Here is an 18895-nt window from a genome sequence, read left to right on the forward strand (position 1 = left end):
TGGACCATGGATTGTCTCTTATCAATGGGGCCCATAATGTCTACGGTGAAACCCAAAGCCACATTCGTCCCAAACGCGTTACTATTGGTATCGTAAGCTTGGTCGGTAAGGCATAATTAAGTCTCCATATTTGAAATCGAAATCGCTATGTAGACTACGTGGCGTATAGTATCACTTCCTATTAGTTATTTGGATATGGTTTTATTACGAAGCATGTAAAACATTTATACTGTATGCGCACAGTAATGAGCGAGAGGGTTGTTCTGAAAATTAAGAGCTGTAGTTTCAATTCAACAGTTTCGAACAACCACACAAGCTCTTGCTCATATATCTTTTTAGCCCATTGTCGCTTTTCGTAATCTCTGGTGCACGCAATGGAAGACACTCGAAATTGTTTTGGACCCTTTAAAAAAGGCCGCATGTGCCTAATACACAAAGTACATAAGGACACCTGGTAATCCGAAGACTGTCTTGATACAAAAAAGACGAATCTATAATGATCAGCTGAAATAGCTGGAGATTGTAGTTGGAGAAGGAAATGAATTGGAGAAGCCCGAGTAAAAACCGGATCTCATTAGTTCTTAAAAAACAAGCTAATTATGCAGGTAGATTACCAGGATAATGGAAAATTTTTGGTGAATCCTCCTAAGCACGAACCAGGACTCCCCGCTTCCAAAAGCAACGCGGAGCATTCTCCGAAGGTGTAATTTCCTTTGGCGCATTTCACGCGGATCTCGCAATGTAACACTGATAAGTAAATCTGGCGATCCCTGATACCGGCTGAAACCGATTATTGGCCTGTATTTAGGAATTTCGGAGATAATATGGCGCACCAGATCGACTATTTAAATTGATGTGGACCATTCATTTCTTTCTAAACTTAATTTCAGCCAACCACTGGTAGCCCTCTCCACACTAAATGCCGAACCTCGGTAGCCGAGGTTCGGCATTTAGCCGATTCTATGATTGGTAAATTAACGATGTGGTGGGATACTGTTTCGATTACAGACTTAATAGTTTAGGTTTCTAGTACTAAAAATCACGACGCAGTCTGAATATAAAGCAAGCCGTAAATGTGCCCTTTTAGCTTTTATACTCTGTTATTAACTAGATCAGTCATCCTGGGGTCGAGTGAAAGCCACAGTCCTGTAAGATAGGAATTCATGCTTAATGCCACTGATCCTCACTCCGGCCGAGGTGTTCCAGAATTAGGAAAATGCATACATCATGTGAAGGTCTTGTGCCGTTTCTGGGGTGTTGATCCTGCCACCGAAATAGGTATCAACACTAAGTATCCTGGGATCCCGGGGGCCATGTTTGATATGCAAGATACTCGTTTACATCCGGCGCCGTTAGTAAAAGGGCAGATCTCTTGCGGGCGTATAGTAACGTGTATTATGAGAAATTCAGGGTAAACCCAGTATCAATAAATGCACATGCGACCAAAAAATATGGCTGATAGAATACTCCGTAACTTTTAGGAGGGATATGCCGAAGAATTAGAAAAGCTTAGCATGTCTTGGTAAAGGGCCCTATGACCCTGTGCGTTATAATCAAATACCATCCCCACAGCACTTTACCGTAGAGGGCAAATGGTATTAAACATTCTATTGTATATTATAGACCTTGGATATAAATGTAAGCATTCATGCTCTCCTCTCTCCGGTAGACCCACAGACATCCGTTATAAGCTTTCATTTACGAATAATATGAGGGAACTTCACGAAATTACCAGGTGACTATGACTTGAGTGGGGTTACCACCCTACGATGTTTGGACCCTACAGGATACCATGTCCTTTGCAAAGGAAGAGTTGTACCCTGACGGAATACTGTGGTTGGCTAGTTTCACGTTTCAACTTGAGTGCTCCAAATGATTACTTTTATTAGTGGTGGCCTACATAAAGAAAATGTAGTTTGAAGGCATCCATTTGGACATATATAAAGACACCGACAAGGCCAACAGCGCAGTCAATAGCATTTACAAAGTCATTCATTTAGGTACTTATTGTCTTCTTTCAATCATTTTTCCTGTATTCATTCTTTTCCATTTTGCTCTGGTTTGCAAAATGATTATAACCACAGTCTTTACCATTATTTCAGCTTTCTTTTTTATGAACTTGGCATCTGCGATGCCAATCCTTCAATCCCGTTCTATTCTAGGTGCAACAACCTATACTACAGGAAATCTACTATATGCTAACGTTTATAACAGATGCTTCTGCTTTCACTGAGCTTCAACGCGCCGCTTATCTTTCGTCTGCTGCCTACAGTGGCTGTAAGGATACAGCCTTTGATGTCACCATCACGAAGCAAATTCACGACTTTATCACGGATACCCAGGTGTGTTTGCGGTATAATAATTAAAAACAGATGAAGTCTAATAGCTACATAAGGGGTACATTGGATATTCCGAAGAAAAAAAGAGGATTACTGTTGTTATGAGAGGCTCCACATCCCGTGAGTATTTTTAAACCCTCGTAAATATGATTATCTAACCCTTTCCTCTTGCTGACTGTTGTAGCCACGGATTTTTTCAACGATCTTGATACTATTTTGGTAAAACCTAATATCTCTGGAGTGGACTTCCCCCCTGAAGCAAAGATTATGTCTGGGATTAATATTCCTTGGTCTGCCGTGCATGACGAGGTTATCACCGAAGTAAAGCGACTAGTTGATCAATATCCGGATTACACACTTGAATCAACTGGCCATTCCCTAGGAGGCGCATTAACATACATGTCCTATATAGCTCTCGCGCAAAATTTTCCCGGCAAGGAGCTCACTGGCAACGCTCTGGCAGCCTTTCCGATTGGAAATAAGGAATTTTCTAACTTTGGAGCTTCCCAAAAAGGAACTCTCAACAGGGGTAACAATGCGCTTGATGGGGTCCCTGTAAGTTCAACGCAGCGACAATAACATTTCTCCTCTATATGTAGTTCAAAACTAACACTGACTTTTTTAGAATATGTACGTGTTTCCCCTTGGGTATGCGCACTTTGGTACCGTAAGTTTCCTTCATTATTATCTTTCTTTGTCTTTCTTTCTTAATGCGACGTTCCCAATGTGCATCTTGGCTAATTTTCTTACTTATTTTCAGGAGTTTTATGGATCAGGAACCCCACTGAGCACTTTGAAATGCATTGGAGAACGCGACAAGTCTTGCTCGGCAGGGAATAAAATGTATGGTGTGACCCCTCAGCATGTCTCAAGTTTCGGCGTCCTTGAAATGATGGCAGGCTGTGGTCATTAAATCCTCGGAGAATAACAGCAACACCTACACATTGGGAGTTGATGGTCGATACATATGCAATGGTGGAGTGGTACAGTCAATCTAGGCCCAACATTGATAGTTTTCCATAGGCGGATGGCAAAGCATATTTATATCTTCCTACAACGAAACGAGAGATTCCAATTCGGTATAGAATCCCCCAGATCTGTAGCATAAGCCCTCTATATTATATATATATAGTAGATCTAACATAATTTCAATGCCATGCCTAGAATGTTCTGATGCTTGTCTCGTCTGGTCTCAGGGGAGAATCAGCTGGTAATAATTTAGCTTTGATTGGACTTCAGACAAACGGCGAAAACAAGGATAATTATGGCTCGTAAGTTATCTGTCAGCCTTGTCTTTGCCAAGGTCCTTTATCTGATTTGGGGTTAGAATAGGATTCCTAGAATATTCGTTTATTGTCTAGAACATGCATATTTGGGGATGATGTGCCACAGGTTGAACCCAGTGTATTGCACAGACGAAGGTTTTCGTTTCTAAATAGGGCACTAGGTGCTACTGATCTTTCGATTCTTTGTGCCTTTTTGGTCGAATGGTTTAACCTACACTAGCGCATAGAAACCAAAACTTCTACATGATACAAATCTTGGACCCACGGAGGCCTAAAATAAACTTTCAAGCCGCCGAAAATATAAATACTCGCCCGTTTTCCATGTATATGTCTAAACAGAAATCGGAATCACTTACCTTGCTAAATTCATATGACTTTCCCAATAATAAGCTGCTGTTTTTGGACTACCCCCAGCAAAGACAAAACAAAATACCTAGCTTCATATGTTTGCTTGGTATGCAGTGAATGAGAGGGAAATGGTAGAACTCCGAAAGAATAGGTCAAGGAAACACTCTTAGACAGTTCAGAAGTTGTGGGCCCCGAGCCCACAAGTTCCTGGCAACCAAAGAGAAGACAACATTCCTTCTACGCAACTGCGTCCCGTGGTCTGTGAGAAGGTTGTTGATTGTCTATTACCTCTTTGAACGAGGACTTAAGATAATAGCTGTCCATACAACTGTCACGTGCCAATCCCCCGAATTCCTCCACGACAGCAGGTTCACCGATTTGTTTGTATAAATGTATCAGTCGGTCAGCTGAATACGCGTATGAGCTAGTATCACCAATCTTATGAATAATAATGGATCTGCATTGAAAAGCATAAGGTCTCTTACTATCTGGATCTATGCGGAGAACTGAATACAAAAGACAAAACAAAGGAACAAAGTCGGACCGAGCGGATGCTGATTAATGAGTAATATTGACCCACTCTGGTCGACAGTGTCATCGTTAAACATATGTCAACCATAAAATTCAGGACACGTATTCGCAAGTATCGATCCTTTATTGAATTAGGTCTCTGATTCAACTAAACTACCAAAACATCTCGCGTTTATAAAGGCGAGGTAAACAAATGAAGAATGCAAACTAACTAATATAGGAAATATACGCGATTCGATGATGTTGTATCATCAACAATATTTGACCGAAAAAGGTGCTGAATAATCAAAATTACTATAATTGTTGACAACATATGATTGAAAGAAGTCCTGGTTTACAGGGAGTAATTAGATAAGGGTTGTAAATAAGACACCGCATTTAATCTTGTGGTACATACTTTTTTGGGGGAGTTTTTTTGGGGTTGCCTCACAGACGACCACACTGTGTACTACTCTTCCGGGTCCGGAGGGCTTACTGAGGGGTTCTTCCCTCCTGCAACTGTCTCAGGAGTCAATTGCTCACCTCTGAAAGTAGTCGTCATCTCTCACGTTGTGCTCCCTCCTGACTTCCTCTGCACACAGATTATAGAGCCACAGCAATATAAGCACATTTTGCCTCCCAGAGGGGATCGCGGGCGGGCCCTCTCTGACGCTACGGTCTAACGAGTTTACGTCTAAGACCGCAGCAACAGGTGACCCGTTGCGGCCAAACCGTCCCTCTTGACTGCGTGATGTCACCAGTAAAGTGTTGTTTGTTCCTTTTGCCCACCTTGTCTATTCTATTAGGCCACCGACTTAATCTGCGCAAAGAAACAAGATGACAGAAGCAATAAACATTATTATCAAATACGCGACTGAGGCCGACGTCCTTAAGCTCTCTCTCATCGAAGTCCTGTCCTTCCCCTCCTCCAGATACCTTTCCAACACCTTTCCTAACGCTGAATTGCCAACTTTACAGACATTTAAAGCAATTTTATTATACGAACACCTGGCGAGCGCACACGCTCATGTCCTCGCAGGCGTAGATCCCATGATAAATGATCTTATTGCGTATAGTCGCTGGACAATCCCCAGGGAATATGGATATGAACAAGATGCCTTAACAACGCTTAGTGATGACGCACTTCTAAAAATGGCGGACCCGTTACCGTATGCGCCTCGGCCCATAAATAAGGAGATATATAAGGCTTACGGTGCGTTTATTGATCGCAAGAGGGCAGTCCATATAACACAGCACGATATGGGTATAATATCTCTTTCTCTTTCTCTCTGAGATATTGGAAGCCTAATATATCGACTGACTGAGATAAAGTTCTGGATATGCTTTGTGTCTTGCCAGATTACCAGGGAAAGGGGATTGGGACAAGGTTTTTAAAATGGGGTATGGATAAAGCCGATGCAAATAATGCAAGAATTTATCTTGAAGCTACACTGGAGGGGTATCCGCTGTATTTGAAGTATGGATGGAAGGTTGTCGAGGAGTTTGTTCTTGACTATGAGAAGTATGGTGGGGCAGGGAGTCAGAAGTTTGTGTTGATGATGAGGGAGCCTCAGACTGGAGAGAATATGTAGATTATAATCAGATATTCTTTTTGGACTTTGGGGAAGTAATGGGGGGAATCTCGGATTTGAGCATTCATTCTACATGGATTTATAAGGAGAGACGTGGTTACTTAAAGTGATACCAACAGCTTCGCTTGCTTACAAATAGCTGAAATACACATCTTATGATCTTATACTCGCTTCTTACATACCTCAGGTAGAAAAATGGAGCAACCACAAGCGTAAGATAAGTATAAAATTTATCTCTCTTAAAGGCGCAGGTAAGTTCCATTAACACACTAGGACCGGCCTGACACATTTTGAGAAACTTTCCAATACTTCACGCCACTCTGCCGGAGATGAACCTTCAGCAACGTCTTCGCATGATAGGAAGATGTCATTTTCAATGAAATCCCTGGTCGCCATAGCCTGCATAATAGTCCATGGCTTTGCTATCTGGTCCTTGAAAGAAAGTCAGGAAGATTTTACGACTTCAACTTGATGCTGTCGAGCACCAATTCAGCTCACCCACCCAACTGTAATAGGTGGACTATCGAAGTTAGTGACTAACTTGCTAACATTTAACATAGTACTGAAGCTTCCATATAATTAGCTTTTATTATATGAGCATATCCGCAACATATAGCTCTTCCCAGTGAATGAAACCACCAGGCTTTTTAGCAGTCAGATATGTGGTATATGAAGAGTTATTGAATCCTCGGTAATGTATAATATCGTATTTTCTAATAAGGTTATCGGGAACAGGTGCGAAAGTGCCTAATGTGCCCTATGTCACATTTGACCGAATCTCGTGCTTCGAAGGGAAGTGCGCAGAAGATATGTCGAATCAATCGAGCTGCACAGTTGGTGATAAAGCCTTTGCGACATCTACAAGCCAAATGCAGTGATATTTTAGTAGGTTCTATTCTATTGTCGAAATAACACTATCTCTGTATTTGAGATATATACCCAGTCTCGCATGCGATATCTAACCTTGGTATGGACAATGCTTTGTAGGGTAAGCCCAGAAACACGCCAGGGCGATATTCAAGACATCCATGTTTTTTTCATGTTTGTCCATAATTTTATTCATACAGCCAAAGCTGCCAGATTTGTAACAAATCGATACGGCTTGGTTTCCACCTCTACTTCTCGTCGTTAGAACCGACACCTAGCTCTCAGATAGCTGAGTATGCATTAAAAAAAATTTTGCACGCCGCTTTTAATATCACGTCGTATATTGAAGAACCTAGATATCTACACCGTCATATATTTCAGAAGTTGCCTATAAATCGGAAACTGTTCTAATGTCACTTAGAAGAGAACGGGCTTTGTCTGTATATGCACATCTGAACAGAAACATTAGTCCCTACTCGGGGACTGTTATTAAATGGAAAATAATTAACTGGTTAACTACTAACTAAGGCGTATTCACCATCACTAGAGAGGGTTTTGTCATATGCCCTTATTTCGAGATATTCCTTAATATCCCGAGGACAAAATTAATCAGTCATATCCTAAAGTTCTTATTCCTCAGTAAACCTTTTGGGTTTTCGTTCTTAGCATAGATGCTAGTTCCGATTGACCTAGTCCTATTTGATCTCCTATAGGTACAAACAAAACAACTCGCAAGATGATCCTAATTTTTGCGCAGTAAGTGGAAAGTAATGAGCAAATAGTCAACGCGTGCGAGACACAAGACAGCACCTTCTGATTGGTATCGGTTCAGTGTCTTTAGAAACACTACAAGATGATCTCTCCAATGTCGTATAGGATTTAGATGGTGAGATGTGTGATATCCATCATTAAAGCAATATTAGTTACTCTGCACGTTTTATTAACCTCCTTCCTAGACCATTAACAGACATAGGGGCAAAAGCGTACTTGAACATTGATCAATGTGATGCTGGAACGGTAGCTAGAAGTTGGTTGCATATTATCTACGAAAGGGTGGTGGCCCCAGTTCCCTACATCATCCTAATCCTAGTCTGGGCGAGAGGCAAGAGTATAACTATTAAAGTTGCACGGAAATTGTAGCGGGCCAAACAGAACACTATTATTATCGAGAAAAGAACAGACGACTTGATAGCTAACTTGTAGTTTTTCTTGGTGTGGAAATAGTGAGGTAGCTCGATCCAGATAAGAGGAAATGGCTGAGGTATTTTGGGAAACCTAACAGGCTGTCTCGTTGGTATACAATTGTAGAAGATAAATCGTCCGGACAATTATTTTCCACGTGATCATGTTTGACATGCTGATAATAATAGGAGTCCCAGGTATAACACATAAGGGTCTCCAACACATGGGATTAACTGATCAAACCAAGAATACTTATGGCCCAACAAGAAAACCGGTAGAAGAGGTAGAAAGCACTTGGAAGTAGTGTTGAGAGATACAAAATAGTGTGGGTAAGGAAAATCACATCAGTTCGTTGTCGGACAACCTGTAAAGGGCTGGAGCCCGTTTGATCTCTCGGGCCAATTACACTATTGTCCCTATTGTCCCTATTGTCCCCGTTGTCCCCGTCGTCCCTACTGTCCCTACTGTCCCTACTGTCCCTATTGCCTCTACGGACCCTACAAGCCCTTTTGGCGCCATTGACCCTCAACTTGTGAGCACGTGACTCTCATTCTCCTCTTCCTTTCTTCCCTTCAACGATTCCTTTTTGTACATAGCCTATCTTATAGGCTCTATGAGTTCAGCCCCTGACAAAGGGTGTAAAATATGGCATTCCGTAATATATGCTATATCTAAAAAGGCATTTAGTACCCAGCAAGGACATCCAACAGTCTAGGGGAATCAGAGGTGAACAATACTACTCGTCCCGAAGAACAACAGAGACATATGTCGATCGTGACACAGCAGAAGTAACTGGGTGATAATCCGGTGGTAACGATAGTAGGTTCTCCGAGTTCAAAGTGATCCATGTACCATAGGAACTTACACCATATCCTTTTAAATAGTGGGACTTCGGGGTTTGTGTTGGTCAGTACGCTCTCTGAAACTGAAGATAAACAAATAGTGCCTATGTTGGTTTCAAGATATGACTTGGTATTGTTAAATGATTTCACAGAGGTGACTCCCTTTAACATTGAAGGTCTGAAGGCATTGGTCGCTGCTGGCATCCCATACCTTAATAGTGCAATCGAGTGAAGCCGAGGCGAGCAGCTTGGAATCATGGGAGAATGTGACTGAGGTGATCCAGTCGCTATGGCCCTCAAGAGTCTGGAGGCAGGCTCTCCAACCCTGCTTCATTGTTGGTTTTTTAATTATCCACGCTGGTTCTTGTGATTCAAATTGAATTCTTGTTATGCTCCTGGCCGGGCTAAATATCAGTCCTGAACCATATACTTGAAGCGGACTATCCATAATTGCTAATCCATGGCATAGGATAAATTGGCGTGCATCTCGAACTCTATTAATTAGCTGTGAGTTCTCCGCTTTTTCTAAAATTACAATGTTAAAAGAGCTCCTTAGTTGCACTAATAGAAACAGACCTCTAGCAAAATCTGGAGCCTTCGTATCGAATCTACTCCCACTGATAAGTTTCTTAATAGACTAAGAGCCTCGAGCCAATGAAGGTAGTTATTGCGAATAAAAAGTACCAACTAAGCCACTATCTTGAAGATCTTCTTTCGCGTTTTTACTAGGAGAGCACCTATTTAAGTGATCAACCCAGTAGACACATGCGTACCGTATTGCGGCTAGCGGGTCTGGATTTGGCTGGTTAACCTGGTTGATTGGATATCCGGGGTGCACTAGGCTGTAGATGTCGCATTGTAGCATCCTGGAAATAGCTTCTAATGACCTTGAAAATATAGAATAGTGCACTATGTCTTCTCCGTCGGGAAAAATCTTATAGACTGCTTCTCGAAGCAAAAAGTCCTTGGCTAACTGATGAACTAAAAAGATTGTGCGACCTCGGAGCGTTAGGAAAGAGCTGCAAAGCCCTATAATCTCTTCTAGAGAATCATAATCGTCAGCAACTTCTTTAGGTAAATTTATACAGGACGCTAATTCGTCCAACATAATAGGGCGGTAAACGGTCGTGACAACGCCGAGGAGTGACTTGCAAAGCCTAGCATCGTCTTTATTATCTAATTTATTGATATGATTTAACATTCGCTTATATAGCTTATTAAGGCCAGAAGGGAATTCATCTAACTTCTTCCGAATGTTTCTTTTCGGGATCTTGGTGAGTTTCTCGCAAACCAAGGCTACCCAGAGGAAGGTACCTTGTGCGTTTAATAACAAGTATTAGGAAATAGTATCACGGATTTCATCGTTATATTTTTTCTCTTTTGTCAATTTCTGAACCTTATAGCGGATAAAGACGGCGACGGCCTCAGCGACGGACGTCTTATTTAATTCAAGCCAGAGTTTTGTTTTTTGGGTCGCAGCATTAAGAGTCTCTTTAATGGCTGGCCAGTTACTGCTCGAGACAATCCATTTGACGTGTGGATATGCTGATGATTTCTGGGAGACAAGTTTAAGAAGTTAATCTAAACCTGTAGTATATTTATCAAGAGCACTGATGATTAAATAAGTGGTCTGTAACAGCGGGTCCTCGAGGATACTAGTAAAGATTTCTAACAAAGCCTCCCATGCATTAACATCCTCAAATACTTGCTTCCCGGCCTTGTTGTACTGCCACCGTATATGGGAGATGAGGGATGGCTTCTGGTCAACCAGCATAAAAAAAAGGCCACAAAGGACCGCAGCGGCGTGGTTTATCCGGCCGTCGGTAGCCTGGCAGAAAAAGAAGGAGATAACAGTGGTGTTAGGAGCGGACTTAGTTAACTTATTAATAATTCCACACAAGAGCATTGTTTTACCCTTCCCAGGGTCCCCTTTGATCCAGAGTAGTTAACTCTCTTCCTCATAGCGCCATCGTTTGAAATCAGTATAATTAAGGATCCAGTTATGCGCGTTATATAGTAGTCCACCCTTGGCCGTCTCGATACCATCCTTATCGTGGCGAGGATTTGTCGTCTTTAAATCCCGTAGGCAGGCTCGGTTTGCCGATATTTTAAATTGCTCTGAGAGCGGAAAATGCAATCAGTGCGTAATCCCCTAGCATGGCTTTTTTAAAACATGCCAGTGGGGGGAGGAAACTGTGCAGTGATAGGGCCATAATTCTGCACTACTTGAAGTCCAGAGTTTGTGCCACTAATAGATGTTGTAGAAGCCATGGCCATAGTGAGATGGACGAGATATTTTTGTACAGTGGAGGTAAAGGACACGACGAAGTGAAGGTCGACCGCCCAGCCTGTTAGGGACCTACCATATTCGGTATGGTCACGTGGCCTCACTTAGTCAGGGTGCCATTATTTGTACAGGGCATAATCGTACTTATACAGGGCACTAGCCCAATTAGGAAATACTTATTTGTACAGATTGAGACTATACTAGATTAGGATATATCATGTGACCCACAACCTTGAAAGCATTATAGTATTAATGGAAATGCTTTTTATTCGATTCTCTATATAAAAGTGCAACATAGCATGACACAATTATTAGACATTAATATACTAATTCAGAATACAGTTTGACCAGCCAATCAGAATGCAGATATTAAAATTCCACTAACACCCATGTTAGATCTCCAGATTGCCCTTTTCCTCGACCCCGTCCTCCACCCCGTCCTCCACCCCGTCCTGGAGGCATTTCTTGCCTTGACGCCTCAGATAATATCTCTGGCCCTGCCTTGTTTGATGTTTCAAGCAGTATGTTGTTTGCTGCTGCTGTAGCTATTATATTTGTAGCTATAGCCTCCCCAGACCTTGCAGACCTTGCCTCTGCAGACCTTGCCTCTGCAGATATTGCCTCTGCAGATATTGCCTCTGCAGATATTGCAGCGGCTGCAAGTTTCTGACCTCTCTGAGCTATTCGTACCTCCCAATCCACCCGCTTATATAATGATAATTCTTGCTTGTTTAATCGACTGCTGTAGGAAGAAGGCACAACAAGTGGATCTAGTACTAGAAGCCGAGGATCTAGTGGTTCCTTTAAATAGCCTGTTATCTACCACTGGCGATGAAAATAGTTTATATTTAGTGATCTCTGGTTGTCTGCATATTCTTAAATAATATGGATGCAAGGAATTCCTAGTGTTTTCTAGATGCTTCCTGTACAAGGCTTAATTTGCCACTTCCCAGGGCCTTTAGGAAGATAGTTCTTGTAGATCTGATGGATTTTTAGTAGTGCAAACTGGGATATTTTAAACTTTATATCCCGGTAAAGAGGCAGCTCTAAAGATATAGGCCATCGTACCATATCTTTAGTAATCTGTCTCTCTATTTCTGCGTCTCTATCTATTATTGTACGTTCCAGGGACCTTGTGACTATTAAAAGATCTCCTGTAGTATAATCTAGATCCTATTTAATATTATAATAAGCATCTTTATTACGAGATGTTGCTGTATTTCCAAAATGTGTATAGGAATTGGTATAGTAATAAAGAAATTTTCTTGCTGTAAAGTATTAAAGCCATTCCCACTCCAGATAGTGTATTAACTCTGGAAAAAAGTTATATATTTGTTTAAATTCTTCCTATCTCTGATTCTTCTCCTTAATTGTGGCTGCAAAGACAATTTTGGTCCAGTTTTTTTCAAGATTTTGTATCTACTTATTAATTTCTTCAATTCTTTTTTTTGTGTCTTGAATTTAAACTGTACGAGTAATTATAGGCTTTGCTTTTACTATAATATTCTTAAGAATATGCCAGATACAAAGAAAATAATTGCTTTTAGGAAATAAATATGTAACTGCATTTATTAAAGCCTTTTTTTTATTTGTAAGAATTGCAAGAGAAAGCGGAAGCCAAAAAACCTGATAAACTCTCCTTATTAAAGCTAGAATAAAGGAATAAATATCCTCTTTTTTATTACTTAAAAAGCTAAATGCAATATAAAATATGCTTCTAGTAGCTAATACACCAACAATATTAAAAAGAGGTATCTTAAAACAATTGGTTTTATATGTACAGTCCATATAAAGAATATATAGATTCTGCTTTAGCCGCTGAAGGCACACCTTATGAGTAAGAAATACAGCAGAAACATGCCCAGTTTGAGTAGCATGCTGTACTATCCAACTACCTTTATCCGGAAGGATAGTAAGTAAGGCCTGGATTGGGCTTCTTCCGGCAAGAAATCTTTTAACTTGCTACCCGTAGATTGTAGATATCTTGTCGCTGGATTAAAGAATCCTGGTTCTCTTGACGGAGTATTCGAATAATTTCTCGAGTTACTATGCTAACTTTGATTAAAGCCTTAATTTGTTCTTCTTTTTGCTTAACCTTTTCTCTCCGAATTAAAGGATGTGCAATAGCTGGTGATGGCCTATAATTATATATTTTATTCTGTACAATTAAGGTCCATTTTGTTATATGTTTTAAATAGCTAATTTAAATACTAAAAGAGCAGCTAATTCGTCGAGATTTAGCCTCACATTGGCCAGCAGATCTTGAAGTATGCTTTAGGCCTCGATCGCAGCCAAGATAAACTGCTTTAATAATACTATTTGCGGTTTTGTTGCGTCGAATAACTATAACTAAATAGCCATATTGTAGAGCATGTGCTTTTGCGGCCTTTTCTGCCTTTAAAGTAGTATTAAATTATGTGCCGGATTTAGAAGAAGGTATTTAAAAAGGAGTATTATTATCTAAGAAATAATCTATTATAATGCTTATTGTATTGAAGTTATCCCTAGATATAAATATGTAAACATTAATAATATTAAAATATTTCCTAATTAGGATATTACTAAGAGACCTGTATAATTAAGATCCATCCCTTGGAGGAATTTTATACTATGCCAAATGTAGTTTAGTGCCCTGTATAAGTAAGATTATGCCCTGTACAAATAATGGCACCCCTTAGTCACCCACCTAGATAGTCAGCTCGCCCGAGCTCCTGAATTGAAGAGAATTGTGCCTCGCGAACAGGTTATAAGACCCTCTATATCTTCCTTTTAGAGCTGATATTACGTGGTTTTAAACCACCTGTTTTGTCTATTCAATTGCCTCTCGAGGAATTGATAATAATTTCAATCAAAATAGGCCCGAAGAAGGGAAAAGCGCCTGCTAGGGATAAATCTCTATTTTGTACACCTGGCCTATCCTCTCCTGCGATAATACGACCACCATCACGAGATATTAAGTCGGAGGAGGAGGAGGATCGCATGGAATACGTGTCAAGGGACCAGTTTAGGGATTTCCAAGTGTAATTGCAGAATCAACAAACGTAATTACAGAATTAAATACAAACTTAATTGCAGCAAATAATAGAGCTAATTCAACGCAGTTAATCGCCCCTTTTAAGTACGCCCACACCGAACCCGAAGCCCATGTTAACAGATCTACCGTTACCACGCGAGGATGACGCCGGCCGCGCGAGTATAATACAAGCAGTCAGCGCCATGCAGAAGGATGTTAGTTAAAAGCTTTAATATAAACTATAATCTCTAAAGATCTCCAATTTTGCGGATTAGAAAGAGGATCTATTTAAAGACGCCTGTATTATAAACGCGGAGTTGATTTTGATTAACAAGGAGCTTAATCCACCAGACAGTAACGAGCTCAATTCAGCAATTTGGCAGATAAAGAATAAAGCTTTGGCTATCCAAATCTACTAATTAATATCGCGAGAAGTGCAGGATCACCTAGGTAAGATAAATATCTTAAAGGCAGCTACATTATATATACGAATCTATAAGGTAATAGGTTAAACAAAGGCCCAGGAGCGCTATGACCTAGTGCGAGAAATTATTAATATTAAATTATATAATAGCAATTATTTGGCCTATAAAAGCAAGCTTTTAATACTCCAGGCACAAGTAAAATATCTTTATGTAACTGTGAATAATATATTTTATAATATCCACTATATTCGCCTACACAATTGGCAATTAAATTTTATAACAAATAAGCTTAATCCATTCCTTGCCTCAGGGGCAGGAAATCAACCGATTAAGAATACTAATCTAGTTAAGATTAAACAATAGTTAAAATTACAACAATCTAATATATACTGTTTAAAGACTTCTGGATTAAATTAATAATCTAATAGCACCAAAAAGAAGCAGGATAACAAGTCGGACTTTACCTCTTTTAAAAATATAAAATTGTCTTGCAGTTATTACAGACAATATTCTCTCACGAGGATATGCTGGTATTAGAATCCCAAGATAATTCCCTTTAATAAAGCAACGCCAGTGTTTCTTAAACAAATTAATAAGTATAGGGCTACAAAAGGTGATCCTGCATATGCACCACCTGCACCGAAGCCCTTAGCCTCTATAAATTATATTACAGAATTAAGTACATAACCACCTAAATAGTATGTGGATACATGCGCTTTGTACTATATAACCCCCTAATAAGACATCTTTTCAACATACAAAATTCTACCGACTGGTATACCTAATATTAGCAGATCCTTAGGTGGACAAAAGCCTCCCCTCGCTGAGGGAACGGCCCGAATAACATTTAATAATATTACCCTTAATATACCAGAGGTGCGCCACATACCTGGTTTGTTAGCAAATTTATTAAGTTACACGCAGCTTTTAAAAGCAGGTTTTAAACTATTAATCCCAGAGGACGTGTACACTAATATTATTTTTACTAATAAAAATAGCTTAACTATCACTGCAGTCCCTTTAATGTCACGGCAAGGTCAAGACCAAGTCGTGGGCCCCGGGCCCACGACTTCGAAGAGATCCCAGATCACCTGACTTCCAGCCCTAGCCCTATTCAATCACGTGATCACATATCCTACACCTCACTCCCAGCAACACCTCTTCAGATAGCTCCTCAAGTTAGTTGTTTCGAATATGAGTCGCCCTATGTTCTGAATAGATCTTGTTTCATTCAATCTAGGTTTAGGACCGTGACAATAATAATTCTATCCTAAAAAAAGGCATTCTAGTATATTATTAGTATAATGTCTGCATAACCACAGCCTATATTTAGTATAGCCCCCTGGAAGACGTATCTCGCGAAGCCCCATTAAAAGTGTATTTAAAGGATAATCTAAATTAGGGATATTATTAGACTGCGGCAAAACCGCGGTTTTGGGTATCATAGTCAAAACCACAACCGCAGATTTGCGGTTTTGGATATCACTTTGAAAACCGCAACCGCAACCGCAGATTTGTGGTTTAACCACGGTTACCCATGGATAACCGCATGAAAACCGCACTAGCATAACTCTCGCTTCTTTAACCAATTCTAGCATATCAGGTGACACTTATGCAGCTTACATACTCTTGTTTTTAATTTGAAAATACACCTGTTCTGGTTAATACAGTGAGCCCGGTTAACCTCAGGCCAATTGTTCTTATTGTCCCTACTGTCCCTATTGCCCCTATTGGTTGTAGCTCCTCTAACGTTTTATATACGTGTACCCAGGCAATATGCTCCTGGGAGTGTACGATAATAAGCTATTCCGAAAACTTAAAGACAAGGAATGTGTTGCAGGCCACGCCCGTATATTACTCCTATTCGCCTTCGCTGCAATTGGCGCACATGATTGGTCCGCTTATTGCAGTTATATAACCTCGTAGTATAAGACCACTTCTTCCCCTTTACTTTCTTTATCTTAACGATTCCTCTTTGTTATATCTAGTTATTAGATAGCAAGGCATTTCGCCTGTTAAAGTATGTTTGTTTGCCCTAAAAGTTAAATAAAAGCATGATAATAATAAAAATATCTAAAGGTCCTCCATAGGATTAGGCACTGGACGAGTCTATATTAGCCAGCTGCAGTACAGATGGTCTAATATAGACACAAGCACCTACTAGGAATCGAACCCAGTACCTCTAGATTACTAGATCTAATGCATTACCACTAGACCATTGGTATATTATAAGTAACCAAGAAGGTACATGGCATTATATCACTGCCGTGAGGTCCTGGCCCGATCGTAGCATCACTATTCACCAAAGTCAGCAAGTAATATTGCTTCCTTGCAACGCATGAGTTATTGTAGCATTAGTTTGCAATGTTGGTTTGTGCAGTTTCTTGCTTATTTTATCTTCTATATTTGGTCGTGGGAGGGCGATAGAGCATGGTAATATATATAGATATCTACTTTACCGCTCACCTTGATCCTTATTCTTAAATAACGAGCCGAATATTGATATATCGCCTCTTATTTTACGTAGCTAGTAAGTGGTGTTTGTCTGAGATTTTAAGATTACTAAGGAAATCAGGATGTTGTTGTAAAAATATATATTTTATACAAACAGAAGTTAGTACACTCACTGAATGAACTTTATAAGATTTCGTAGGTTGACTAAATCAGGCTATTATAGATAAAAATTATTACTAAAGAATACAGAAGAGCCTATTATATACTTATATTTTACTTTAAATTAGTATATTTACTTAAAAATTCAGGAGAAACCAGGTTTCTATTTCAAATTGCTTGAATTTGGTGATTTTTCCATTGCGGTTATCTTGTGGTTATCCATGATAACCGCAAGATAACCGCGTTAAAACCGCATTAAAACCGCACTACCATCGCTAGTCACCCAATTAACATAGAGTATAGTTTTGTACAGGTCGAACTCGCGGTTGCGACCTGTTTATCTCCTAAATAATAGGGGAATTCCTGTAAGTCCCTCTCCCTTTCTCTTCTCCTGATGTCTCTTTATTATTTCTAGTTTCTAATCTTTAGGAACTTACGACAATGTCTCAGTCCCAAGTATCCTTTTATTCTGATTCCTTTATCAATCCCGATCTTCTTCAATCAGATGACCTTCCTGATTTACCAAGCAGTCAACCAACTGTGACTTCTATTCCTTTTACTCCCCTCCGCGATTTTCTTATGCGCCGAAGTCACTTGAACGTGTCGGATCTACACTTCGAAAGTTCTGGATTCTCTATGCTACTAAACCTGAGATGGATGACTCCCGGAAACAATTCGTGGAATGGTGGTTAACAACTACGTTTGGATTGAACTCTCAATGCCGAGATAGCTTACATTGGGATGGGAAAAAAACATCAGTGCTTTGGGAGCATTTTGAACAGGTTGCACACGAGAAGACTGGCGAGCCCAAGGTTATGTGTAAGCGGTGTTTTGCAACCCTTACTCATCCAGGTTATAAGCGTACGGGAACCTCTGCACTTAAAGCACATCTGAACGGTGGTACATGTCGCTTAGAAAAAAAAAGAGGCAAGGGATTGACCAGTTAATACGTGAATCAGTACGTTTTGAATATTGTTTTAAAGATATAGAGAGAGACTACTAATATTAGTATTATCTAGCCGCGTGCACTAACAAAGGTCTTTACCAATGATCTTTTCCAGCGAAGAATTCTTAACTTTATTACCACCGCCCGTCTCCCATTTCGTATTGTTGAACACCCAGAGTTTAAAGGCCTTCTTGAAGCTGCCCAACTCTCTGAATCAAGGCTTGATATTCCTTCTGCGCGGACTATCCGACGACTTTTAGACAACACTGTCCAGGAAAGGCAACAAAATATGCTTAGCAAACTTCCAAAAGGAAGCTATCTCTCAGTTGCACTTGACTGCTGGACATCTCCCTTTTCCCAGGCATTTATGGCAATTACTGGATATTTTCTTGATCAAGAATGGAATTACTGCGAGGTCCTTCTTGGTTTTGAGCATCTCCAAGGATCGCATACCGGTGCTCACTTAAGTCAGACTGTGATTCGAATACTCATGGAACATAATATTGATAATCTGTGTATTATCAATTACCACAGATAATGCGTCAAATAACAACACCATGATGGTAGGTGTCCAAGAGATGATTCAATCGCAAGCTCTAAGTGGGACTTCTGTCTTCCGAATTCCATGTATTGCGCATGTTATCC

At 40.2% G+C, this 18895-nt stretch overlaps 3 protein-coding genes across 3 annotated transcripts; all 3 read left to right on the forward strand.

Moving 5' to 3' along the window:
* Window positions 1–2131: 2131 nt before the first annotated feature.
* On the forward strand, window positions 2132–3252 carry ATNIH1004_010572 (putative alkaline lipase; the record flags this gene model as incomplete). Its single annotated transcript, XM_033575141.1, has 6 exons — window positions 2132–2162; window positions 2215–2342; window positions 2396–2459; window positions 2524–2894; window positions 2965–3006; window positions 3100–3252. The coding sequence occupies 6 exons, from the start codon at window positions 2132–2134 to the stop codon at window positions 3250–3252; spliced, it is 789 nt and encodes a 262-aa protein (XP_033423159.1).
* A 2068-nt stretch (window positions 3253–5320) lies between these two features.
* Window positions 5321–6075, forward strand: ATNIH1004_010573 (GNAT family N-acetyltransferase; the record flags this gene model as incomplete). Its single annotated transcript, XM_033575142.1, has 2 exons — window positions 5321–5747; window positions 5816–6075. 2 exons carry the CDS (start codon window positions 5321–5323, stop codon window positions 6073–6075), a joined length of 687 nt encoding a protein of 228 aa, XP_033423160.1.
* Window positions 6076–11642: 5567 nt separating this feature from the next.
* On the forward strand, window positions 11643–11923 carry ATNIH1004_010574 (uncharacterized protein; the record flags this gene model as incomplete). Its single annotated transcript, XM_033575143.1, has 2 exons — window positions 11643–11757; window positions 11814–11923. The coding sequence occupies 2 exons, from the start codon at window positions 11643–11645 to the stop codon at window positions 11921–11923; spliced, it is 225 nt and encodes a 74-aa protein (XP_033423161.1).
* Between the last annotated feature and the right edge of the window lie 6972 nt (window positions 11924–18895).

This window comes from Aspergillus tanneri (assembly GCF_003426965.1).
Source record: "Aspergillus tanneri strain NIH1004 chromosome Unknown AapTan_5_pilon_pilon_pilon, whole genome shotgun sequence".
Lineage (NCBI taxonomy): Eukaryota > Fungi > Ascomycota > Eurotiomycetes > Eurotiales > Aspergillaceae > Aspergillus > Aspergillus tanneri.